Genomic DNA, 24,587 nt, shown 5'->3' on the forward strand with positions numbered 1-24,587 from the left:
GAGTTACTAACTACTCATTAAACTTTGTTACATACAAACTGTAAAACTAAAGTTAAAGTTTGGGGTGTGTAAAAATAATGGAAACGGCGTCTCCCACCGTGGTCTGCTGTAAACTGATTGGCCAGCAGACCGCATCGGGGATTTTAAAATTCACAACAGCTGCGTTTTGTCGTGGATTGTTGGAGGCTGCTTCAAATTGAGAGGTTTGCGCAATGAAATTAAGTTTGTGATTCATTATTGTTGTATATGTTTAAAACACACGTTTAAGGGGGCGACATCTTAAAAGTTCATTACAACGTTATTGGATGGTGTTTACATCAATTTAAAACCACGTTCTCTCTCTCCTCTTCTTTATAATTATGATTGCTGGTAGCGTGTTTCCACAGATAATTTAACTAAAAATCACTTTAAAATGTTTTACTTTTTTAGGATATAATGGGGCATTTAGGAGACCGTCTGAAGCTGATGGTGAAAACTTTCAGGAGAGAGAGCCACAGGGTTTTAGACTCTGAGAGGACCACCATTCATGGAGCTGATGGTATGCTAATGTTGTTGCAGCTGGCCATGGCAGAGGTGAATAAACAGGTAACAGGCCTTTCCCTTACTAACCGTTTATTCACACAATAGTCTGAAAGCATACATATAATAGTGTAAGGCTACAGCTAAAAAATACTAATGGGTTATGGGAAATTGACAGCCAGCCAGCCATATCCAACAACTCACATTAAGTAAGAAAATGCATTCATCAATCACCACACAAGGTAAAAGTTGTCTACTTGGACTCCTGTGTCGATAACGAACATTGTGCGTCATACAGCAGCTAAGTTGTGGTTGTACACGACCGGTTCGCTGATTCCTGATAGTTTAACCATCAGCCTGACTCTGATCACATCTATAACTGATAACATTCTCGCAGATTTCCGGATGAGACTGTTCACTGCTGTTTTTTTCCCTTTCTGCTTTTAAATGGATTGGCTCTGCGCCGCCAGTAATTACAGCTGCAGCTCTCACTGTTTTCTCTCTTCCCGTGACAGCATGGCAGAGAGTTCAAAGTGGATTTGAGTGATGTCCTGATGGTCTGGAAGTACTTACTATTAGACAAACTTCACCTGCCACCCCCAAGCTCTGCACGCTTGGAGAATTATGACCTCATCCGGGAGGCATACGAATCCTTCTTGAAACGGTCCAACACTGTGGACCTGGTTGATGTCTTCTCCATGTACAAACAGCTAAGGATACTGCACGTGGACCCCGAAGAGCCAGTGAGCCCGGTGAGCAGGAGCTGCTTGAATTCCTATTTATGTTGATTGTGGAAGATTAGGTTGCCTACTACATTAAACTTAAAATCATTAACATTATCTGTCCAATCATTTCTTTTCTTCTTTTGCCAAGATCCAGTTGTTTGAGTTCCTGTCAGGGAAAATGGAGTCCATGGATTTGCCAGAGTCTTCAGTGCCCTCCACACCTAGCAGTAAAGCCAGGACGTGTAGTTCACAGGTAGACTCTCCCTTGATTCATGCATCAACAAACAGGTGCAACAAAAGAAAGCCCATCTTTCTACACACACAATCTGCCACGAACCACCACTTTTCTATTGTGCCTGGAATCTGTCCTGCTCCTACTGACAGCAGCTCAACGTCATATCACTCAGTTTTAGGAGGACAATGTGGAATCAATCATCAGCCAGATGTTTCAAGCAAAATGTTAGGTTGGACATGAGCTTCAGTAACAGTCTCTCCCCCAATCCAAGGATGATTTAATTTATGGAGTTTTATTTCCTAACCCTTTATTAGCAGGGATGGCTCTGCTTTTTAGCTGTACTAAATAATGTGTATCCACAGCTGAAAGTGGCCATGAGAAGAGTGTACTGCTCCTATCTGAGTTTGCTGGTGAACTCCAAGAACGACTTGGCCTTGGCGCTTACCCTCGATGTCCCCAGTCGCTCACTTGGACAGCAGGCATTTACAGACATCAAGCATGCAGGGCACAACAGCACCATGTCTCTCTTCTTGGTAAAAACATCCACACACTCCGCACTTGACACCCCTAAAATGTAAACTATGACTTTACAATTTGAGCAATCTTCTCTGGGCTCATTTTTATGGTCTTTTTTTCAGGCTGTGACATCGTTTGTACGGGCCATCCAGCTCGGAGGAAAGGGCTACGCTCCAGCTGAGTCTGACCCATTGAGGAAATATGTCAAAGGCTTGTCTGACTTTGTCCAGTTTCTAGACAATCTGGAAGAAATACTGGGGGAGACTCCTGACCCAAGGTACACAATACGGCATAATCCAGACTTCCACTCTCTCCGTCTTTCTGTTGGTTTTGAGGTAATGCCTCGTTTGACATAATCGCCTGTAAATGTTCTTTACAACCCTTTCAGGACCTAACTGTAATGAATTCCAGTTTAGCTTGGAGTCTTTTAAATCAAAGTATTCAGAGTGTCATCTTGATAAAATGTAACACTTTGAATGACTGGACAACAATAACTGCATGATCTCTAAATGGCAGTGTCGTATCACAAATACACGTCTGGGCTGGACAGAATTTGTTGTTATTTGCTTTATTGACAATATCTGCTTTAAAAACTGGTGCCACACAGTTATTTATTTTGATGCTCTAGTCCTGCACGACTTACGTAATACAAAGATTGACATCATTATGGCTGAATTTGCCCAGACCAGATAAGAAAGCAATTTTGGCTAACCCTTGAGCCTTGGAGAACTTTGGGAACCCATCTGGGCTCGTTTGGTGAACTGATCCATCACACTAACACCATCAGGCCATTTTGCAACCAAATGCAGCCACAGCTGCCTTATATTGGTATTCGATGGCTTTCTATTAACCTTTTCACCTCCTTTTTGAATGGTTAAAACTTAAGTATAACAAAAACTATGCACACAGCCCTGCCTATCTCACTATTTATGTCCCAATTTCTTTCTTTTATGTCTTGTTTTCACCAGACCAAAACCAGCAATGTGTTATTCCCTCTATCACCCTTTGACTTTCTTACCCTCTCCTCTACCATCCCTTTTTAACCTATGTTTGTGTACAAGAAGCCAAAAAAGTTCCACAAACTGGCTTGTTGCATTTGGAATACTTTTCAGCTGCAGCTTAGTTAAGTGTGGTCACAAACCAACTATGGCAGGAACATAAATGATTGTACTGTATTTTTAACTGTTGTTGCCTTTGGGTACAACAGTGAAACCAATGATCAATAGCTGATTTGTGGCAGATTATCCACATGCTGGTTCTAACAGTTTGCTGACATTTTCCAATTAAACTTAAGTCCAGAATACTGCATGTAATTTATTGTGTCCTCATAAAGGAATTAATTTCCATGGAAGTAATCCTGCGCCGAAGAGGATCCTGTAACAATTCCAAGAAAAGTCAAAACACTTGAGTATCTGGGAGCGACTGAAGTTTAGCACAGGGAAACCTCTGATTTACAGCGGAGTGGATTTTTCTTTGAATTTCTTCCCTGTGATTCAGATTCAGGTTAACGTCTGCTTCATTTCTGCCATGCAATTCAACACTCAATCAAATTAGAGCTGCTGCTCGCATACACACACACACACACACAGAATCACACCTGTGATCGTAAAAATCCACCTGTTCGCTGCAGCCCATTATTATTTCCTTTAAAACCCTGTAATGAATTCGCTCTAAGCTCCTCATAATAAGTTGGATAGCTAAAGCTAGTTCATCTTTGCTAGATCAAAGTCTGTCTTTGCTGAGTAACCTTTTGCCAGTGCAATGATCCTACTTTGATGAATTATCATCGGACAGGTCATTCTCCATACCATTACAGATTATTCTGGATGTCAGAGCAGTTGGCACCACAACAGAAGTGGTTATCAGGAATTATTTAGCTATTCACTCATGTGAGGGCAGAGCTTTGAGGCAAATGAGACACTTTTGTAGCTGTTGTTGCAAAGCTTTACTCAGCTGACCCATAACAACACACTGATATTTGTATAGTAGAAGTTTTTAGTCCTTATGAGGGTTCTTAGTTCATGCAGGTTGATGAAAGCATTGCACACAAGCCAACATGTGTCTTTCAGCAGCCACTGCCTTCACCCTCAGTAGAGTACTGTATTTCCTCATGCAAACACCTTCTGTGGAGGGTTCCGGGTCCCTTGTGCTTTGAACATCTGTTTTTCCTGAATGTGCCTGATACTGCGCTCGCTCACATCTGAGCCGGGTCAAGGTTGGACCCGCTGCTCCTGCACCTTACGTGCTTTGGTGCACTTGACTGTTGGGAACTTCCAGACATGATATGCTGCTGTGGTGTTTGGACGTACAGCGCAGTCGGTGTTCTAACATGAACACACATCCCCCACAACTATAAAAATCCTTGAATTTCTCTGCAGACAGATTTTGAGTTCGGTGACCGTGCCTGGGGTGAATTTAAAGGGGATTTAGAGCTTATTCGCTGCACCATAACTGTTAGTGTTGGCAAATTTGAGTTACAGTGAAATAAAGCTGAACTGGATGTTGACACTGAAACAATTACTCTGAGCCCTTTTAAAGCTGGTGTTCAATTAATCGAATGTGAAGCTGCCGTATATCTTGACTAGATTTCAGACTAAGGCCCCGGCTTCTCTGGGTGTTCAGTTTTAGAGGAGAGTTATTCATGTTGGCAAATATTGGCTGGACTCTTGAATGCTTTTAATTCAGACCAGATGAAGACCTGTATGTGTGCCTGGCTGATCTAAAGCAGCGCATTGTGACCATTGCTGTGTTCAATTCCAGCGTATGTGGAGGCAGACTGGTGATGGCCATCCGGTCAGCGCTGGTGAAGGGACACAGCAGTGCAGATCAGGTGCACACAGCAGCTGAAGAGACGGCAAAGGAGCTAAAGGAGAGGATCAGCCAGCTACACCAGGTCCAGAAACAGACTGCTAATGAAAGGGGGACACAGATCAGCCCAGCCAGGGTAATGTATGACCTCTCTCTCAGCCTCCTACAGATTTGGCTCCTCACATTGTTGCAGATACCACTTGATTTTCTTTTACTCAGCTACGCAGGCTGATAGCAGAGCGAGGCTAAACCATGAGCTTTTCTTCCTCTGCAGCCAAAAGCACATGCTGTCAATCACGCCACTGCCTACGGAGGTCGGGACACGGTGAAGGTGTTGATGGCGCTGCTGGATGGAGAAGCCCTGAATCCTCCTTGCCAGAACAAAGCGGAGCTGCTGTCTGAGGACCAACCTGTCCTTAATGGAACTGAGGGAACCTGCATTCTCACACTGTTCAGGTTTGTATCGTTACATATACAAACTGTGGTTCAGTTGTGTTAATTCTGAAATGGTAGTATACATTTCATTTGTTCAGACTGAAATAATTCCAGTGCTTCCAGATGTTTGACTGAGGACAGTAAGTATTTCGAAGATATGAACAACCCAACAAATCCCACTAAAGCAGAGAGCAGAACAATATATAAACGTGTGAATGTCTGCAGAAACATACAGGAGGAATGGGTTAAGGCACTGCTAAGCTAAATGCTAGGAGCTAGCTTAACAAAGCACCAAAGAGTTCTACCAATTTTATGCTTAACAAGCCTAAAAGAGTTAAAGGAAGGAAACGACAGATTATCAGCATCAATGTGTTGGTTCTGACTGTAAAGCAGCGTTAGTGTTTCATATGTTTTGGTTCAGCTGTTGTAATTTATAAAAACACACTCCCCGCTCAGGTCTCCTGAAGTCACTACTGGATCTTCTCCAGAACCCCTCAGGAACCGGGTCCAGAGTCGAGCGGACCTGCTCAAACCCAAGGTAACGTGGGCCCCTTTATCCAAGAGCCCCCGGTCCGAACCTTCAGTCGCTTCAAATTGAATCAGATGTACAAACAGTGAAAATAATATCTTTACATCCTGTAATGTCTCCCTGGTATTATTTATTTGCTTAGCTGAAGCTCACATATTAGCTGACTTCCACCGTTCACAGCTGTGTTTTAGCTCTCCGCGTTGGTTGGAGGGTGCTGTTTCCCATGGCACAGGACCACTTATTCGTTGGGAACTGAAACCATTACCCAGTCGTGATGATAACTTATCCTATTGTCAGGACTAGCTACATTTGCTTGCAGTGCACGATGTAAGGGACTGTATTAAATGCATTCTTTCTTCTTTTTATGCCCTGCCTCTGACCTCAGCTCTTCTCATTTGCCTTGTAACTTGTAACACTCTCAAAGATAACTCGATGCCAATATTATTTGATGTTTTTTTTTGTGGACCTTTCCCACTAATACAGATTTTTTTTTAATGTGAACTAAGTTTGTATCTGATCACAAACACACACTTTTCACATCTGCAGAGTCATCTTAAACACTGACGAGGCCGGCGTTGCCTATGAAAGTGCTGCTATTTTAACATGAAGGAGCTCCGCTGTGTGAACTCCCTTAACACGTGTATGCTAAACGCATTCTGAGAAGTGCTTCCTTTATTTGATGGTGCTAGCAGATGTCATTTCAGCTCCCCACACTCTGGCCGCCTCCCGGTTGGAGTGCGTCGTAATGGTCCCTGGGCCGCTCGCTGCTTCCTGACCCGAGCGGAAGCTCTCTGCATCCGTTTCTCCCTCTCCTGAAGATGCCGTATCAGTCACTCCACTAGAAAGCGAACCTGGGGAGGTTATTGTTTCCTGTTGTCTGGTGGTGACTTCATTCCAGACTTGTAAAGCAGTTTCGTCATGCTCTGACGTCAACTGGCACACACAGACATGGACAGATTTAGTTTCAGCCTTTGGGATGTTTCCCTTTCCTCAGTACCACAGATGATCCAAACATAGAAAAGCCCCAACTAAAACTCTTAATCCCAGTTTCATTCTGCTGATGTTTTACATCGACATTAACGAGTGTAAAAACAATTTCCTATCGTTTTCTATGATTCTATCAGGGTCTGCTAATGAATTTAATGCTGCACCTGTTACTCGTTCTCAGTGTTGGAGAGAACACGTGTAAAAACTGGCTGCACCTGCCTCTGAACGTTTGAGCAGGAATGTCTGGGTCAGGTGTCTCCAGCACGGGGTCGTGCGGTGTTTGAGGGTTACTTCAGGACACCCATCTTCAGAGGAATGAAGGCCGTCTGGCTGCATGGTGCTATGTTGAGCAAGCACCTGCTGTAATTGGGTTATATATTCTCCATCAGTCATCGTTTGGCCGTTAGTCTCCATTCCCTCCCATTACTTCACAAGTGTTTTATTTTATTAGAATACAACCAGGCCAGCGCCGTTACTAAAGGGCCCTTGGTCTTGTTCTAGCTGCTCTTTCAAGATGTTGTTTTGATTCCTTTGTGCTCTGTGGACCCACCCCCCGCTCCCTATTTCTGCTCCCTACTGTGGCCCACTGGCCTAAAGGGTGAAATCCTTGGATTGTGATAATCCCGTGCAGGCGTAGATCAAACAGTGGATCAAAAGCTGTGGATCTCTGTGCCCCGGGGCAGGATTGTAGTATCCAGTATGATTCAGCTTGTTATAACAAGGCTGCAAAACAACTCTACAACATGCAACTGTGATAAAACAAAGAAATTATCTGAGTCTGTTGCTCTTTACTGCTGCTAAAGGGAATACTGGGTTTTTGGTCAAACGCTAACTTTTTACTTATTATTCAGTTTAACTAGACAATGTACACTGTGCTATTAGGCCCACATTTTACACCGTGTTTAAGCCAGACCATGACAGCACTATCCTGTTTTACTTTGTTTATTCTAGGTCAGAGACCGAGTCGTGCGGTCCCAGTTTGCATGCACATACAGAGATGAAGAGCTGCCACTCAACCGCGTGCTGGAGTTTCCCAGCACCAGCCAACTTCCCACCTGTGTGCACCCAGCACCCAAAACCCAAACCACCACAGCTGTGGACGAGGAGGACTGCTCGCCAGGTACAAATTCAACACTCATTTCTGAAAATCTACTAAAAGTACAGTCTGTACTTTGTCAAGACTCGTCGCCGGGTGTGCTTTCTGTTGGGATGTCTCTGTTTCCTCTGACGCCATACAGCTGGACTGAGGCCCACACACACCTTCTCAGCTCCAGCCTTGAATCCTACCAGTCCCAGTCCTGGGACCAATACCTACAGTGATGCATCAAACGAATTCCTGTTCTTCAACGCGTTCTCACCCCCGCATCTCTAGTAAAAACCAAAACGGACATGCACTCACAGACTTGTAGTTCATTTCCCCTCCTGTCTTTCTTTCCGTGGGAATACAGGCTTGGCTCCATCAGGCTACATGACAAATGTTACATTTCACCACTGCAGAATAAACACAGCCTCCCTCTGCTTGCAGTGAACGTCAGCCATTTCGTCACAGTCCCCCCCCTTTTTTCCTGAGCAGCTTGTCACACTTGTTTTTGCTTTGTTGCAGACTCTCCAGCCAAGCCTACCTCTAAAAGTCCAGGGGCTGCTTTGAGGCAAAAGAGTGGAAATGCTCAGAACACAGGAGCGGGTCATGGCAAAAGAACAAGTCACATCAGGGTGCAGAGCAACGGTAACAAGAGGAAGCAGGTGGATTCTGAGCAATACGAAGGATCAGAGAACGAGCCTCCAGAGAAGAAACAGATGAGTAAAATGTCAGTCAAACCTCCTGGTAGGAGGGTCAGCAAGGCCTCGAGTAAGAAGAAGCTGATAGCTGGTCAGGGAAAGCTAACCAGCTTCTTCAGAGTATAAGATTATCTGTGACGATGAGGACGGCTTGTTTTAAAGGATGTTAAAGCACATTCTCTTGTCACTCTGTGGACAATCACAGCTGTTCAGCATCAATGTCTAATCCTTCCTCTTCTTTTAAAGCCAAGTTTGCAATTTCTGCCTGGACTATTGCTTGAATGAGTCATTTGATTTTGGAAAAATCGTAGATAAATTTTCTGTTGATTCAAGTAATCCAAGTTAAAATGGAAGTTTTCACTGATTAGAGGGAAACATGAGAAGCTGCAATATGAACACATCAAGCAGAGCCTTCCCCTTCTATGCTTTCTTTCTCCATGTTGCTACTAAGCCCTTTTTGCACTTTAAGTGTATTTAATGATCAATTGTACACTGTATTTCATTTCTGAAGCTCCAAAATGACATCAGCACTAATACGATGCAGGTTTTTAATAAATGTTTATTATGTTTTATGCGTTGCTGTACTTGTCTTTTCTACAAGGAATTTTTTTCATTTCACAGTACAGTGAATTCATAGGCAGTGCAGGTTGAAGGTTTAAACTTCCCAGCAGGGTCTGTAGACTCTTCCTACCATACACCTCAGCACTAAAACCACGAGACAAACAGATTATCAGTAGTATAAATATCAAGAGAAATGTTTTATACGGTACACATTCACACTTGGAGTTTTTCTGGGACTTACTGTCGAGGTCGACGTCTCTACGATCTACTTTGTACTCTGATGGAGCGTGGCTCAAGCTCGGGCCTGTGAGCAGGGGAATCCGTCGGGCGATGGCCGAGTTTAGCCCACGAACGCTGTGGCCTTTTAGCCTCATGTCCTGGAACACAGTATTGACCAGTGATTTCAGGAAGCACAATGGGACCACACACATTCCCACACAGAAGCAAGTGAACTCTGGATCATTGCGTTTCAACAAATTTGCAGATGAAGCGCAGGTGCTGGATGATTTTTTTACCAACTAATCCAAGCCACAGGAACCCAAATGGAAGAAATGCTTCCCTGTTTTTACTACATCAGTGGCCTGTTTCCTTCCCATATGGCCTTATTCTCTCCATCACGGCTGCCTGTAACTCATTACTGCACAGATAACCACCATGTTCACAACACACAGGAGACGCGGCCGCCAGATAAACTCTTAACACGGTGCCAAGCGTTTGAGGCAGCACAGATATCATCATTCTTCCCGCTGTAATTCCAATAAATCTTTATAGGCTTGTGATCATTTGACCTTTTCAGCTAACAGAATTTCCTGTTTTTTCAAAGTTGCTGTAAAATATTTTCATAGATGTGTATGAAATATTGACTTAACAGTAGAGAGGAGGATAGTGGCCAATTGAAAAAGGTCAAATGTTCAGTTAAAAAGTGGACATAATGTGCTCTTTGTTGCTGTTGAGCTGTGGTTTCTGTTTCTGGTTGTTTATAGAATGAAATTCTCACAAGAGGAGTAATTATGATGCATGACAGCTGAACGTCTGGAGCTGGTGAGCTATTTAGCCAAATACTTTAAACTGTCTTGGTCCTAGTATAATAGAAAGTTAAAGTCTACTGGTAGTATTTAGAGCTGATGTTGTTGTCTCCATTCATTATTACAGGTGACAGGTGGGTACATCCTCATCAGTCCAAAGCTCTGCCAAAACAGTCTCATAAATCATGACTCATTATTAAAAATTCTGCCTGACAAGTCACAATACTAGACTAGGTCTACTAGACTGCTTGGCGACCATCATTCACACTAACTGACCTCTAATACATAAGCATATGACTTAACACAATTATTAGTTACCAAAACCTTTAAAAACTTACAGACACAATGAATTTAGGGTTCCCATCTTCGTCCCTGACGCTGTCCAGCATAAATCTTTGTCGTTCTGGAACCACAACGAGTTCAGACATGGGCTCATCCACCAGTATCGAACCCACGGCATCTTGTTCTGTTAGGATGTTGTCTGTCTTTGTTGCAGGCATGGCTACAGTGACTAAATGGCTGCTCAGCTCAGAGAACAGCATTACAGTCAGCAGGAGAGAGTAAATGGAGATCATCGTATCTATAATATTACTTTGTAGGGAGTTTGATGTGTTCTCGTGTAATGACTGCTGTGACTGAGCTCTGCCTTATATATCAAGGCAAAATGGTCATTACTCATAACTTAAACTTGTTAGAAATGCCTCACTTTCAGCAGGGATGCAAGATACAGTCAAAGGTGAAAGAAGATGTGCTGTGACCTCTATAACAGGTTTCTTTGCCCATTCATAGACATCAAAATCACGAATAAAGACAGGAAACATAATAGATGAAGATGGTCCCCAGGAGATCAAAGGGCAAGAATTAATCGAGGATATGTTCCTACAAAATCCACATGCTGAAATGAAACCAGCAGGTGACAGCACAGAGACACGTCAAGTGGTCACAGTGAGTCATGTTCTCTTAATGGCATCAGTGGGTGAAGGGGAGCAAAATCCTTAATCCATTAGGGGCCAATGAGAAAGGCCCCGAACTAATACAGCCCAGAGCATAAAAGGGGGTTGTGATTTCAAAAGCACAGGTAGGCACTCCGGGCAATGAGCTTATTTGCTTTTATGGAAGACTGACACAAGCGTCATGGTACAACAGCACACTAAACACGTGAATACATTGATCAGTGAGACTATAACAGACGCAATTAAAAACTTTAATTTATTAATTTAGTAAATGGCTTTGAGGATTGAGTAACAGTGCTGAGTTACAACAAATATTACAAATGTCTTAAACACAACTAATGTTTCATTAACTACATGACATGACTGCTAGCTTCGCCAGAAACACCTGCCAGGTAGCTGTTAGCATACAGGCTAATGCGGATAGCGCCATAGCAGCCTAATTATTACATTACTACGAAATTATTAAAAATACATTAGTGCAAATTGACTTCTAAACGAAAAGAGTGTATTGTGTAATGGGGTGTTCATACCTGTAACGGATGAGAGTTTGTGTCAAGGAACGACGGGGACCGGAAGTGCCGTAGCCCTCAGTGCTCCCCCTGGTGGAGACGGTCAGTAACAACAGGTACAGTTGTTACCGTAATAATACCACACAGTTTTACTCATTTTACTACATTTGTCTAAACATTTGATACGTGTTTACCCTCCACTGTGAGACGGTAGACACAAATGACTGCACTTTACATAACTTTTTAAAAGTCAGGGTTGCACACGTGAGCAAAATGCTGAGCTTGTTATAAACGCTTTTGTAATGAAGCATATTTGACCTAAAAGCTCCTTGCAGATCTCTTCCCAGCTCACGAGGCTTACCTTATTAACATCACAGGAGCCATAGCACGGGGGATGGAGGGCTGCTACGTGAATAATAGCTATTGAACTGAGCTCAAGTGATTTTCCTTGGAGCAGTCAGCCTTTATTTTGTGAGTATTATTGTTGGAGGGCAGAGATTTCTACTGAAGGCCTGAACCCGTCCGCAGGGGCACAGTCGTTCCAGCTGAACTTGTGAGCTACATGCTCTGTTGTTGTAACCTTTCCTGCTCCCTCTCTCTTTCTGATAATCTCCCCCCTTCCCCTTCCCATATTTCTCCCAATACTGCCTGCATTCATGAGCTGCTATAGGAACTGGACGCGCTGCAAATCATCAGCGATCCACCTGACCCGTAGCTTCTGGGCTCTGTCGGTTCTGCTGGCTCTCGCTTTGAAGGGTCAGTGAACCTGGTGAAGGATTTTATCTGGTAACTGTAACTTCCCTCTTTTTCTAAGAAATCATTATCATAATGCTCTAACAAAGAGCATTAGCATCTAATCATATGAAGACCAGATGTGGCTCAGTGACTCTGTATTTACTCCCCGCTTCTTCAAACTGTCTAACCATGTAGTAGTACTTGACTACCAAACGTGCTGACAACTGTGTCCAGATTTGACTTGGTCCTGTTTTCTCATCTGATCTGTCAGTTGCTTGCATCACCTGCCAGACATTACTGTTGTTTTTCAATCAGCCTGAATCGGGGCCCGATAGCATCAGTAGCAGCATTGTTTTATAGGCCTCCAGGGGCCAACACATCACTTCCACCGTCCCGTATTAACACACCACCTTTCATCACCACCACCCATCTTCTCAGAAAACTCCCCGGTCGCAGCCCGATGGAGGCTTCAGCTCCAAGCGAACGTGTAGTGCTCATGCCCCACGCGTGACGCTTCGCGTCAGCGTGTGCGTCCCGCGCCAAAGCCGGGCGTGCTGCATTCGAGTGCAAAGCAAGGAACCGCATTTTGGGCACCGAGATCTCGTTTTTTTTTTGTTGCCCAGAGAACAGACCATGGTTTCCTGGAACAATGCAGCTGATGAGAGTCTCTCCAAGGAAAATAAGGCTCTGACATCATGGGTTCTTAAAGCGCACAGCTGAGCCAACACTCTCTCCTGCTACAATCAAGCCTCAGTGAATTTCCACTGTCGACTGAAATTGAGAAAGAGAGAGAATCTCCTCCAGCGGCTTAGACACTTAATAATCGAACTGCTAATTAGCCAGTTGTAGCATGAGGCTCACAATGCACTTGTTGGACTCTAGCGTCTGTGTTTTCATCTACATCAGGCCTTGAGCAACCTCAACCTCAGGATACACAAGATTAGAGCCAAGAGCTGCTGAGTTTCCAGCAGCAGAAACAAAGGGTTAAACCCTGTGCGTCCCTTTGGAACAAGATGAAATGGGCCAAGACTGATGAAGCCCAACAACCGCTTCTTCTGTTAAACAACCGGTGGACTAAGTAGTGAAATTGGTGAGTGTAGTAAAACAGACCACAAGGTCATTCAAAAGACAACTGTGTGCTTAAGATGAGGAGTTGAAGAGTGTGGTCAGATTGTGTTTCACTGCTCAGTCCAAAATCGGTGTCCTTAAATGCACTGGATCCTGAGTGCGCACAGATCAATGGGAACAGATCGTGTTCTTTCCAGAACCGTCCCGGTTCTTGGGGTTATTCAAACAGCTTTGAGTTTCTCTCCTTGAGTCATCGAGCGATGCGGCGTCAGCACTTACAGGAGGATCTGAACGCGCCGCTTCGCTCGTGTGGTGGAATCACACCTGACTAAAAATGCTCATCTGCGCATTTGTTGTGGTTTTGCTTCGGAGCGACAGATAATCGACTGTATTAGTCAGTAAGGAGGATGAAATTACACCCACGATGGTCAGTGTGAACCCGCCGGCCTCCTGTCCACTCAACCAGCGTATCACTGTCTGGGTCTGACTTGTCCCATATACATCCGCTTAAAAAGAGCTGACGGTGACACTGCGAGCTCCGGCCTCGGGGAGCGTCACGCCCCGCTGTGTTTGCTTTGGCCGACCCGGGCGCCTCTTAGGAAGTATCACGTTGTCATTCAGCAAACTCAGCGCACTCAGCCTCATCCTGCACGATGTCTAACGCTCGGCCTTGGGTTACGGCTCCGTCTGCAGCCGAGATGTCCGAAAACGCGCGCGCTCTTTGTGACGGTCTGCTGTTTGTGCGTCCGGAGGGCGACGGGCGCGTGTGCATGAAAGAAGCCTCCAGCCACTTCTGTGATGTTGACAAGTGGTTTATTCAGCAGGAATGGTGAACAAGTTGTCAGTATTTTTCTACAGAAGGCAATGGAGCACCATAAATACCAGCACTGTAATGAAACAGTTGCTTGAGTGAGCTTCAGGAAATGACAAATAGCTGTGAATGCCTCAGACTTCTTCAGAAAATAGAAATATTTGAATGGTTTCATCGTCTCGTGGTTTGAAATCCGTCACTGCAGTGTTTTGCTTTTTTCTATTTATTACTCAAGCTTGGTTTCATGTGTATGAAGGGAAACCTGGTGGCTGAGCTGCTCATAGGTTCATGTTCCAAGTCAAAAAGTCTTTGGTTTGCACAGTTTATCTGAACAGCATTGTTCTCCAGTCGCCTTTATGACCATTACAGGCAAAGATTTAATTAAATGGGAACGAGAGCTGATGATACTTTGGACAAAATAAATGCTTGCTTATGTTTACAGTGAGACTATGGAACCTTTCATTAAGAAATGAAATATATACATATTTTTTTCTTTTACAAAAGCAAAGTTGAATGTACAGTTTAATCCCGTTTTCTACACATTTTATTTATTTTTGTTATCAGCCCTCGGCAAGTAGTAAGAAAACAAATGACCACATTTAAATCACTGTCAGGCATTATGGGATGTAGGTGTTCTACAGTTGATTCTAAGCTACGCTAGAAAGCGTTCCTCTTTATCCAGAGGTGTGTCAGTGAAGACACCGGTTGGGTTTCTCCTGAACTCGATGCTGTGACACTAACGAGGCCGTTGCGTCAACTCTTTAACTCGTTAACGCTCCTCAGTGCAGAGACTCGTAGAAGGTTAAGGCAAACTCCATGCGTCTCATATTCACTCATCGACCACCTGCTCGCTCTCGCGTTAATACCTCGACTCCGCTCACGTCTCAAAAGCACGACCTCATCCCATTCACAGCACTTTTGTCCACTCATTTTGGCAGATGGCCCCTTTGCTGAGGAAATAATTTAAAAACAGTAGAAAAAATAGCATTTTGCCTGGTTGGGACCAAACATGGTATTTTGGTTGTCTTTTAATTCTCCATGCATTCACAGATTTCACACAGATACATTTACTCGCGTACACGACTACCTTATTGAAACAGCTTACAAATAAAAACACTTTGAAAATGGTGGCCACAAGGCTGTGCAAAGGGGAAGAGCTCCGACGCGAGCCCCGTCGTCCGTCCCTCAGCCGTAACAAACTACAAAATAGCACCATTATACAGTGGATAGGATTCGTAATACAGCTGGTTATATGAAACCATCATGTACAATGAATGAGAGTAATGCATAGGTTAACATAAGTGGGAGTACAGGTTGATTATACACAGGCAGAGGAGACGGGGCCGCTCTGAGGCTGGAACAAACACCCTGCACCGTCACACCTCGCGCCGGGACTTCTCAGAACTGGCTCGTGTGCGTCTGTGTGTGCTTGACCCTCGCCCGCCGTTGCACAACTCATTTACACTGGGTGCTTGGTGTTTGTGTGCAGTGATGCTCGTGGGGTATCGCCGGGGGGCCTTGTCGTTTTGGTGTGCAATGTTGACCCAATGGTTTGGTTCCAGTCCGCCCACGCTGGACTTTGCGACGGATGCCGCGGCGTTGCGTGTCACTCCCGCCGTCACGGCAATCAGTGGAGTTCGCGGCCTCGCTGCTAAGAAAACACCCCCAGCCAGGGCTGATGAGTCACTGACTGCTGCTCTAGTGTTTATCGCGTAGAAGCTCTGATTAAAACATGAAAATCTTCTGACTCATCGATTTAAAGCGACTAAACTGAAATGACTTGCGCTGAACCTTGAACTCAAATGTTGATCGCCTGGATTGTTGACAGAATTCTGATTTGGTGGCGACGCGTGGAAGGGCTGCAGACGACAAACATGGGGCCTGTTCCAGTTGCACTTTGAATCTGCCAGCCACACGGCACCAGGCAGCGACTGGAAGCAGCTCCGGCCTAATTTCCTTTTGGTGAGCTTCAATTTTCCTGGGACTGGCTGAACTTCCCAACATGTCGCCTGATGGTGAGTGGTCGTGTTTAGATTGAGGAGCTTAACACCTCCTGGGGAAAGATATAAAGTTTGAGCCTATTCTAGTGATTAGGCAGAAGGACCTTAGAGTAATTGCCCTGCGTGGCGCTAGGCTAACTGGACTGGACTGGAGCAGTAACTGTTAAAAGGGCCCAGTGACGTAACATCCTGTCAACAAACATGAATGAATCCAGTCTGTGCTTTACGTCCAGAGAGGAACAGGACGCAGCGCTCACGTTCGGTCAAACGCTGCAGCTCCCACACGGAGGCAACCCTCGCCCTCGGGTACCTGTCATTAACATATTCCTCCCAGTATGGAATGGTGCAGTGTATAAAATAATAATCAGAACCAGCTATAACCCCGCTGCTAGCATGCTCTGTCTAGTCGTACAGTGGACCATTCCACAGGGCCACCAGGTAAGGCCACTGCCCCCCCTCTCCCCACGCCAGCAGGCGTTTGTCCATTCACTCCTTCCCTACATTCGGTAGTTTCTTCCTCCCGTGTTGCCTCGACTTGAGTTTTTCTGATGCACATCCTGCAAAGACAAAGAACCTTGTTTTAGTATTTGTATACAGAACCTGAAATCAGCATCGGCAGGCGTCTCGTCCTGCCAGAACCGGTGGACGTTCCAATCTGAGCCCGTCAAACACGATGAGCAGCTTCGGTACCGAGTGGACCACGCAGCGGCCCGCTGGCAGAGGCCCGGCGTTTTCACATAAACGCCCACAAACGGCTTGGTGCGGTTCGCACCCGGTGTGGAGCTGAAGCCTGCTCCGCGCGGCGGAAGCTGCTGCGCGGTCCCAGACGCTCCGGTTCTGCCCGGGGAGCGGGAGCCGCTGGGTGGACCACAGGAACCACTCAGCTCCGTCTTTCGCTAGCAGTTTTCTCAAAAGCGCACGGCCACATTTCAACAGAATCACGCTCGTTGGCAACTGGATCCACTGGATCCATGTTTAGACCTCGCATCAGGTGCTGTTGTTTGGGGTCATCAACGTGTAGAGACATTTAAAGGATGCAGTAGAGAAGCAGCGAGGACGTCATCCTACCTTAAACGAGGAATGGCTGCCTCCAGGCGAAGGTCTCTGTGGGAGGAAAAGGAAGGCCGCTAAGTTGGACGTGCTCATTTGTTGCTGGGGCCCGAGCGGCCTCCATGATGAAGCATGCAGTTAATACATGAGCCGGGTGCTTTAGCATTCTCAGATTAAGCATGCTCCCACACACCCTGCTCTCCCTCTCTTAGAGTGTTTCTGTCGGGTGCCGTGCTCACCTTCTTGCTTTTTGTCTTGTCTGGCTGCTGTGCTGTCCTACGCTCTGTGCCCTTGTCCGCCCTGTGCCCTGCGGTACTAACCTTAGGTGTTCTCGGCACGTCTGTGTGGCGCTGGGCACGCACAGCGCGGACTGGCTTGCTGGGCTTGGCGGGTGCACAGTACATCTCCAGGCGCCGCAGCTCACAGCTCTGGAAGCAGCACTCGTCCACGATGCCGCGCGACCGCCGGGCGCTGGGGCCATAGCCCGCGGGTTTGTCTGCGAGGGAGGAGCGGCGGGTTAGTGACGGAGGCCCTGAACCCGCGGGCCGGGACGCCGGGCCGCGCCGAGTGCGCGGCTGCAGGCCGTATATCAGGGTGTGGGCTGACCTTGGCTGCTCTGGAAACACACCAGGCAGCTCCAGCCAGCGCGCGGAGCCAAGGCCGAGTCAGGAAAACAGACGTTTCTACTTGTAATGTAAAAAGAGAAACCTGCGCTGCGTGAATAAACAAAGCGCGGATCCAGCTTTCGCCTCGCGCTCGATGACCTCAGCGGCTCGAGCACGGGACAGCGTCGGCCTCCACGACGGAGCTGAGCGCCCGTCAGCTCGTTCGTCGCGTCCCACGTGCGGAGCCCCCGGTCGGGTCACGCTCGCCCACGCGCTGGGAAGCTGGCCGCTCATTCACTCTCATTAGCGCCGAGCGAGCGCGAGCAGCCGGGTCCCGGGTCCTGTCACAGTGACACAGACTCCGACTGGACGACGTCACGTCGCCGCGAGGCCAACACTAACTTCCTCCTTCAGCTCATACATCCCTGAAACCCAGCCTCGTTCACCAAGGCTCTCCATTTACAATTCCCCGCTCACCTTGAGCAATATAGCTCTGATGGGCTTTTCCCTGTTACCAAATGAAATAATAATAATTTAATATGGCATTTACAAGGAGGAAATGCCTTTCCCTCTCAGAGTTAATAGCTCCTGGCTCAGGAGCCTGCCAGCGCTGACAAAGTGCATTAACTTCTGCTCTATGTCTGCCTTGTCCTGACACTGTTGTTTTGGACCGAGAGCGAGTTTCATTCAGAAACAGAAGCATCCTTCTCCACGAAGCCGAACTCCCAGAAACGAGGAGGCGAAGCTGGTGAAGGTGTGAATGAGAGCGGGAGGAGGAGGAGGAGGAGGAGGAGGAAGAAGAGGAGGAGGGAGGCCGCAGAGGCACTTTGCGCTGCACATCAGGTGGCAGGAGGCTAAAAATACGCCGAGCACCTGCATTATTTAGGGAAGAGAGGAACCGGACTCGCACTCTTCTCAGACGTTGCTGCTAAGTGAAGCATCTCAACAGCTGCTTTCGTATTCATTTCCCATGTAATTTATTTGCAGGTCCTTCCTTCCACCCGGGTTTTCCACAGTTCGTCTTTTAGTGTCTTCTGTTCGAACCTGTTATTTCTCCCTGGCGGCGCGTGTCGCTGGGATCGACCCTGGCTGTTACATTAGCACCTGATGTCCAGATATTTAGAGAGAAATATGACGTTGGGGCCTGGCTGGCGATTATATAACGGCTCCTGGAGCCAAGCGGGGCCGCGCGCCGCTGCCTGGCCTGTTTTCCAATCCCTCCCAACACAAAGCCTCACAAATTAACATCCGCTATTATCCTGAAAACAGCCTGCAGCCCCGCTGCACAAACAGCTGGAAGGGAGCGGAGAATCAGCTGGCACCGGTTAGAACATTTCGGATAATCAGCTCGGGCAGGTTGGAGGAAAAACACGCATGTAATAATCAGGTCTAAAAGCTCTGGAAGATTTCACGGATCCGCTGTAATCCCTTCTAACCAAAGAGTTGTTCTCTCAACCAGCTTCCGCCGGCTGCTGCCAGCTCCTGGTCCCTTCGCTTGTGCTGGATGTGGTTGATTTGGTTGAGTTGAAGCTACGTGTGCTAATTAGCTGCTGGGCTAATGCTTTCATTTAATTCTACGCTTTGTAGCTTCCAAATATGTAACATTAATATCGCTTCGGCTCACGTACTCACTTTAGAATCTACGGAAAGGTCCAGGAAGAGTGTGACTGTCTCAGCTCGTTCATGGTCAATAAAAGGCGATGGAGTCGTCTGTTTGTAAGATAACGATGACAACTGAGAGCGGGTGGATGCTGTGTGTGTGGATTCCGTTCCCTGTGGCTCTAAGGTTAATTAGAACTTTAAGCCCGTGGAGGTCGTTGGACACAAACAGGCCCGGCTCGGGTTGATGTGCTACCTGTGCTCTGGGTCTCATTCATGGACTGGTTACAAGAGCAGCTCCTGCAGCTGGATTTCCTCCTCCTCCTCCATGTCAGAGTTAAACGGGTTGAGCCTCACGGTGTCTCAGCTTCGCCTCGTGTGCGTCTACCTCTGCACCGGCCTCCTCCATGAGACGCCTCTTTGTTCTGCCGAGCATGGGTTCAGAGACGTGCTGGAGGCTTCTTGTTCAGGTCTTAATGGGAAAACGACACCGACACAGGAGGTCCTTCTTTAGTAGGCTGTAAACCTGGGGAGGGGCGTCCTGATCATCTGTAATCCACATAATCCTGTGCTGCTGAGGAACAAGACCTGTTTGTGTTTGTGAGGACAATGAGTTAGCGGCTGATTACACACAATTCAATTACTGAGTGATCCGGCTCCCTATCGCGGCCGCGTGTTCGATTTTTAGATTTCATGTTCGCTCTAGAATGAGTTTAAATAGAGCCGCTCGGCCCGCGACAGATTCCTGCCAGTGAAACCGAGCCACGGTTCCGCTAAAGCCTGACGGCGACGGAGGATTTCTAGGTCAAGCTAATAATTGGAAAAACTGACTCTGGTTGTGATTTTTTCCCGCAGCTTGTTGCATTTGGTTAAAACATTCCACCAGCTAGGATTAAGAATTAGTCTCCGGGTAGAAACCCTGCGGTTTAAACCGCCGCCTCACTGGATGCATGTGTAAGGTGGACTGGCGCAGGCTCAGGTCACTGCAGCACCGGCTCTGGACACATTATCATTTCGGAGGCGAAGAGTTCAGGGCGACTGAGCTGGAGCTGACGGCAGAACCCGAACGGATCCTCCTGATATTTAACAGCCACTGGAACATGAGGCGACTGAATGGAGGAGGCAGAGTCCAGACAGAGGGGGAGTGTGACAGGAAGCAGCTCCAAAGGTCAAGGTTCATGAAATCTCCCACCAACAAAGGGAACACAGCAGTGAGCTTCCACCGTTCCTTCACCAGTGACCTCGGCCCCCGTCCAGAACCTGGTCCTGAGATGTAACATGGGAAGAACTGCTGCACAAAACTCCTATCATCACACCTCTGGACTCTGTCGCCACTGATCCTGAACGTTTCATCGATGTTTAGCTACAGCTGCCGACACTTTGGAACCAGTCAGGAAGTGACTGCTGCTCAGAAGCTGTTGACGTTTTAGAGGTTCGACCCTCTCGTCACGTGAAACACCAACTGCGTCCTAGTTGGAATCCACAGAGCAGAACATCTTAACTGGTAGAAAGCTGTCCGCTGTCATAACCACTCTGGAAAACCAGCCTCCAGGAGGGAAGGACGCGGCCTCAAAGTGCAGGGTCCCATTGAATGAAGCAACTAGAGGTACAGCTACGATACCGAGGTCTGAATGAACCATGTGGGAAGCAAAAACCCCAAAGGAGCTGCAGGACCAGGTGATTGGAGCACCCACCAGGACCAGACACTGATGTGACGTAGGACGTTTGTCAGGGTGTGACTCATCAAACTGACCCAGACCTTCAGAGACCGTTTACTGATCAGCTGTTTGTCATCCACCACTCAACATCCCGTTTTCTTTTCAGCAAAGATTCCTGAACTTGCATCACAACATTCGGCACCCAGACCTCATAGACGGCCATAAACCCAATGTATAATAAGTCTCTGCTGTCTCAACTCTGACCCCCCCACTCCTGCATCCCCCGGTCACTCCAGGTTCCTCAGAATGATGTTTCTCTACTGTACAAGCGTTTTTAAGTTCAGCTCTGGGCCCAATAATCAATTACTGGAAACGAGTGCAACTGCAAGCTCCGAGCTCTGCATGCTGCACATTTCTCCCACAAATCGTCTTCTTTCGTTTTGAATCTGGCAGCTGACAAAGTCTGCCTCATGTGGAAAATCTTTTACAGCCCTGGTGCCGACCCAAACCATTAACAGCAGATTGTTGTGTCAAACGGAGCGGGAGTCAGATGGACAATCAATTACTGTAAAAATTAAAAACTCCTGATGCTCCGCGAGGACATTTGGTACAAATCGGCTTAAGTGACGGACGACGGCCAAGGAAGTGGGAATAATTACGGCATAAACCTGGAGCCAGATGCTTCTGTACAGTAGCTCAGCTCGTCTCTGACAGAACGCCTAGGCCCAACGCGGTGGGGGTCGCGCCGGACCCGGTAGCTCCGTGTATCCGCGCTATTCTGGGCTTAATGGAAAGAAACAGAGATTTAAATTGAAATGGATGCATGCATGGAAATTGATTCGTGGCGGGTTGTTTGGTTTTTTTGGGAGCTTTCCATTCTCTGTAGGAAAGAAGAGAAGAATTTACTGCAATGTTTAGTTTCTACCACGTCTTATAGATAATGAGCCAAATTCCACTCCGAGTCTTTCCCCTGTGGGCAAAACTGTAATTGAGTGCATCAATAATAAAGCTACTTCACATTAGTCTACATTTATTCGGGGTTTTTGTTCAGAATAAATGTGAATGTTACTTTAATGGAGAGACGAGGAAATGCAGGTGAACGTAAAGACTGGGAGCAATGAATGGGAGGAAGGAGGCGAACGCTGATGCAGGGAAAGTCAAGACAAGATGTCAAAGCGGCTGCTGGTTTATTGATGAGCCTGCTGGAGGCGGCGAGCTCTGGGACAGACGCAGCCGAGCTTTATGAATAAATAAAAACGTGCACTTACTGAAATAAAAGCCTCTATCTCCACACACAAACTGCAGCGTGTCGACCAGCTCCGCCCCGCACAGGGTCTCTGAGCCCGGGTCCGCCCCTGTTGCCGTCGGAGTCAGGGTGAGGACGCACAGCAGCAGCGGGAGGGTGTGGCCACAGGAGATACAGCACATGACACTCTGCACAGGGAGAGAGGACAGCTGTAACGGCCCCACTGCTGCAAGCGGAGCATTGTCAGTTAGAGATTATCACGTAATCACTGATGGCATCGCCACACACTCTGCTGGTCATCGGTCACACCTGCTGTAACAGTTGGAGGCGCGCTGCCTTGCCCATGGGCGCATTAGTGTTGCGCGCAGTGCTGCACATTTTCCCAATATAAGACCGAAAGCAGCGCGCTTAAGCTTTTCCATTTACAGTAAAAGCGAATAAAGCGGCGGTGGCTGAACTTTACAGGGCTGTGGAAATGTGGAGCAGGATGACAGCGATCCAAGCTCCGACGCCAGAGCCAACAGTCAAACAGGAGGTTGACCAGCGCGTCCAAACGGGCAACACGCTTTTCTCATCATCATCATCATCATCATCATCATCATCATCATCATCACATCCCGACATGTGTCGCAATTAGTTCACGGCGGCTCCTAATCATCTGTGACGCTCTAGACTCTGTCATTAATCCATCATTAGCAACGAGCTGTTAACGACGGACGCAGCGAAACCAAACTGTCAGCGCGTCGTTACGCGCAGAACTAAACCAGCAGGAAATGTTAAAAAGCTGCATAAAAGGAGCAAAAAGCAGCAGAGCTGCAAAATGAGAGACGGAAAAATGCCCTGTCGCCAAACCGAGCGGCGGAAGCTGAGTGGGTCAAATACACACAATAAAGAGAATAAATACGGCGCGTTCCCAGCCGCACACAAGTCTGTCGTTTTAGTAGAGCTTAACCCCGCAGCGCCAGCTTAGATATTTAGCACGTAATAATGCAGAGTCAGCAGTAATTACTTTGAAAGTTGCAGAGCTGCAGTAGGTTTCTGGTGAAAAAGAGCGCAGGGCGCACGGAGGCGCAGAGGATGAAAGTCCATTCATGCACGCGTCACGGCGAGATTTCCAAAAAGAAAAAGAAAAGCTCGAACAAAGAGCAGCGTGGAAAAACTCCAAAACATGCATTAGTGAAAAGGACACAAGCATCGTACAGCACCAGGTGTCATTCATTTCAAAGCTGCAGCCTCAACCAGACAAGGATGCTCTGTGCAAAGAGTGAGCCAGAGAACAAGCAAGGTGATAATCTAGTGTCAAATGAAATCAGGTAAGTTACCTTGAAGACATCACATAAATGCCACTGAGAGGAAAGAGCGCTAGACATCCCCACGGGTCTCCGCAAGACAAAGCCCGGCGAAAAGGAACTTGTTTGAAGTCATTAAAAACGGGGAGAAAGAGGATGAGATGCGGGCAATGTCACATCTCAATATTCCCACTTTGTTCCATTGCGCAGGCTCGTTTTGGAGAAGTGAGATTTAGCGAACAGGAGACGGATTTAGAGAGAAAATCCCTCACATTTATCTACATTACACAGACATTTTCAACAGGAAACAGCTGGGGCAGCATTTGCCTCCTACTCGTCCTTAGTTATTCATTAAGGATTTTGGGCACATATTCAAATAACGTCATTTCTCTTTTTTCTCAGAACGGGATTGAGTTTTGATCTCTCTAAGACTTGGTTAGTAGTTCCGATCAAGATAGAAAAGGCGGCGCTGCCCCAGCGGCGGCTACACACTTTAATGCACTGAACGCACACGAAGCACAAGTTAAAGACGAGCCCAAACTTAGGACACGACCGCCGCTTCTCGCGCGTAATTTGGCACCGCGTCGGTCAGAAGCCGCCGCGCTCCAAACTACGGCTCAAACAAATCATTAGAAAGACTTTTCCATTCGGTCAACGCCGTACGGAACGTGAACACTAATAGAAGCCCCAATGAAAAGCGGCGTGCACGTGCACTGGCGTGAATGTGGAAAACGACAGCGGCGCAGACGCAGCGAGCGCCGGAGACAAGCGCGACCGCGGTGACTGGTCGTCCGCGCGGCACGCGCGGCTCTCCGCGCGCTGTCGCCGTCATTTCGTGTCGTGAATCACACCTCGCTCATCGGGACGCTTTAGCGGCGCGGAGCTTCACACGAGGCAGCAGCTTAGGGACTTTCAGATCAGTGCCGCGACCCAATCACAAAACAG

General features: G+C 47.1%; 3 protein-coding genes across 6 annotated transcripts; 1 reads left to right on the forward strand and 2 right to left on the reverse strand.

Annotated features, from left to right (window-relative positions):
• Positions 1-50: 50 nt before the first annotated feature.
• Positions 51-9,105, forward strand: parpbp (PARP1 binding protein). Of its 2 annotated transcripts, none has more exons than XM_029161202.3 (11): positions 51-203; positions 430-585; positions 1,035-1,271; positions 1,393-1,497; positions 1,842-2,012; positions 2,118-2,272; positions 4,756-4,939; positions 5,078-5,259; positions 5,695-5,776; positions 7,706-7,874; positions 8,358-9,105. In XM_029161202.3, exons 2-11 carry the CDS (start codon positions 436-438, stop codon positions 8,657-8,659), a joined length of 1,737 nt encoding a protein of 578 aa, XP_029017035.1. In that variant the 5' UTR covers positions 51-203; positions 430-435; the 3' UTR covers positions 8,660-9,105. The 2 variants fall into 2 exon arrangements, with proteins under 2 accessions (XP_029017035.1, XP_029017036.1); XM_029161203.3 differs by having other exon boundaries at positions 1,399-1,497.
• pmch (pro-melanin-concentrating hormone) lies at positions 9,075-11,572 on the reverse strand. Its single transcript, XM_055512134.1, has 3 exons — positions 10,458-11,572; positions 9,336-9,471; positions 9,075-9,238 (listed from the first exon to the last, which is right to left on the reverse strand). The coding sequence occupies exons 1-3, from the start codon at positions 10,692-10,694 to the stop codon at positions 9,189-9,191; spliced, it is 423 nt and encodes a 140-aa protein (XP_055368109.1). The 5' UTR covers positions 10,695-11,572; the 3' UTR covers positions 9,075-9,188.
• A 3,633-nt stretch (positions 11,573-15,205) lies between these two features.
• On the reverse strand, positions 15,206-23,974 carry igf1 (insulin-like growth factor 1). Of its 3 annotated transcripts, none has more exons than XM_029162779.3 (5): positions 23,676-23,974; positions 22,376-22,541; positions 17,485-17,741; positions 17,264-17,299; positions 15,206-16,752 (listed from the first exon to the last, which is right to left on the reverse strand). In XM_029162779.3, the coding sequence occupies exons 1-5, from the start codon at positions 23,721-23,723 to the stop codon at positions 16,693-16,695; spliced, it is 567 nt and encodes a 188-aa protein (XP_029018612.1). In that variant the 5' UTR covers positions 23,724-23,974; the 3' UTR covers positions 15,206-16,692. The 3 variants fall into 3 exon arrangements, with proteins under 3 accessions (XP_029018612.1, XP_029018611.1, XP_029018610.1); XM_029162778.3 differs by lacking the exon at positions 23,676-23,974 and adding an exon at positions 23,363-23,604 and having other exon boundaries at positions 17,566-17,741; XM_029162777.3 differs by lacking the exon at positions 23,676-23,974 and adding an exon at positions 23,363-23,604.
• Between the last annotated feature and the right edge of the window lie 613 nt (positions 23,975-24,587).

Source organism: Betta splendens, chromosome 9, assembly GCF_900634795.4.
Source record: "Betta splendens chromosome 9, fBetSpl5.4, whole genome shotgun sequence".
In the NCBI taxonomy this organism is placed as follows: domain Eukaryota; kingdom Metazoa; phylum Chordata; class Actinopteri; order Anabantiformes; family Osphronemidae; genus Betta; species Betta splendens.

Excerpts from the sequence above, each read along its gene's own strand:
- igf1 (XM_029162777.3), bottom strand. The coding sequence starts at position 23,572 with ATGAATGACACCTGGTGCTGTACGATGCTTGTGTCCTTTTCACTAATG. Across the intron at positions 17,742-22,375 it reads AGATAGAGGCTTTTATTTCA|ACAAACCCGCGGGCTATGGC; the intron begins GTAAGTGCACGT and ends CCTCCCTCGCAG. Across the intron at positions 17,300-17,484 it reads ACAAGACAAAAAGCAAGAAG|AGACCTTCGCCTGGAGGCAG; the intron begins GTGAGCACGGCA and ends TTCCTCCCACAG.
- pmch (XM_055512134.1), bottom strand. The coding sequence starts at position 10,694 with ATGATCTCCATTTACTCTCTCCTGCTGACTGTAATGCTGTTCTCTGAG. Across the intron at positions 9,472-10,457 it reads ACCCTAAATTCATTGTGTCT|GACATGAGGCTAAAAGGCCA; the intron begins GTAAGTTTTTAA and ends ACTGTGTTCCAG. Across the intron at positions 9,239-9,335 it reads TAGAGACGTCGACCTCGACA|TGCTGAGGTGTATGGTAGGA; the intron begins GTAAGTCCCAGA and ends TCGTGGTTTTAG.
- parpbp (XM_029161202.3), top strand. The coding sequence starts at position 436 with ATGGGGCATTTAGGAGACCGTCTGAAGCTGATGGTGAAAACTTTCAGG. Across the intron at positions 1,498-1,841 it reads CCAGGACGTGTAGTTCACAG|CTGAAAGTGGCCATGAGAAG; the intron begins GTAGACTCTCCC and ends GTGTATCCACAG. Across the intron at positions 5,777-7,705 it reads CGGACCTGCTCAAACCCAAG|GTCAGAGACCGAGTCGTGCG; the intron begins GTAACGTGGGCC and ends TGTTTATTCTAG.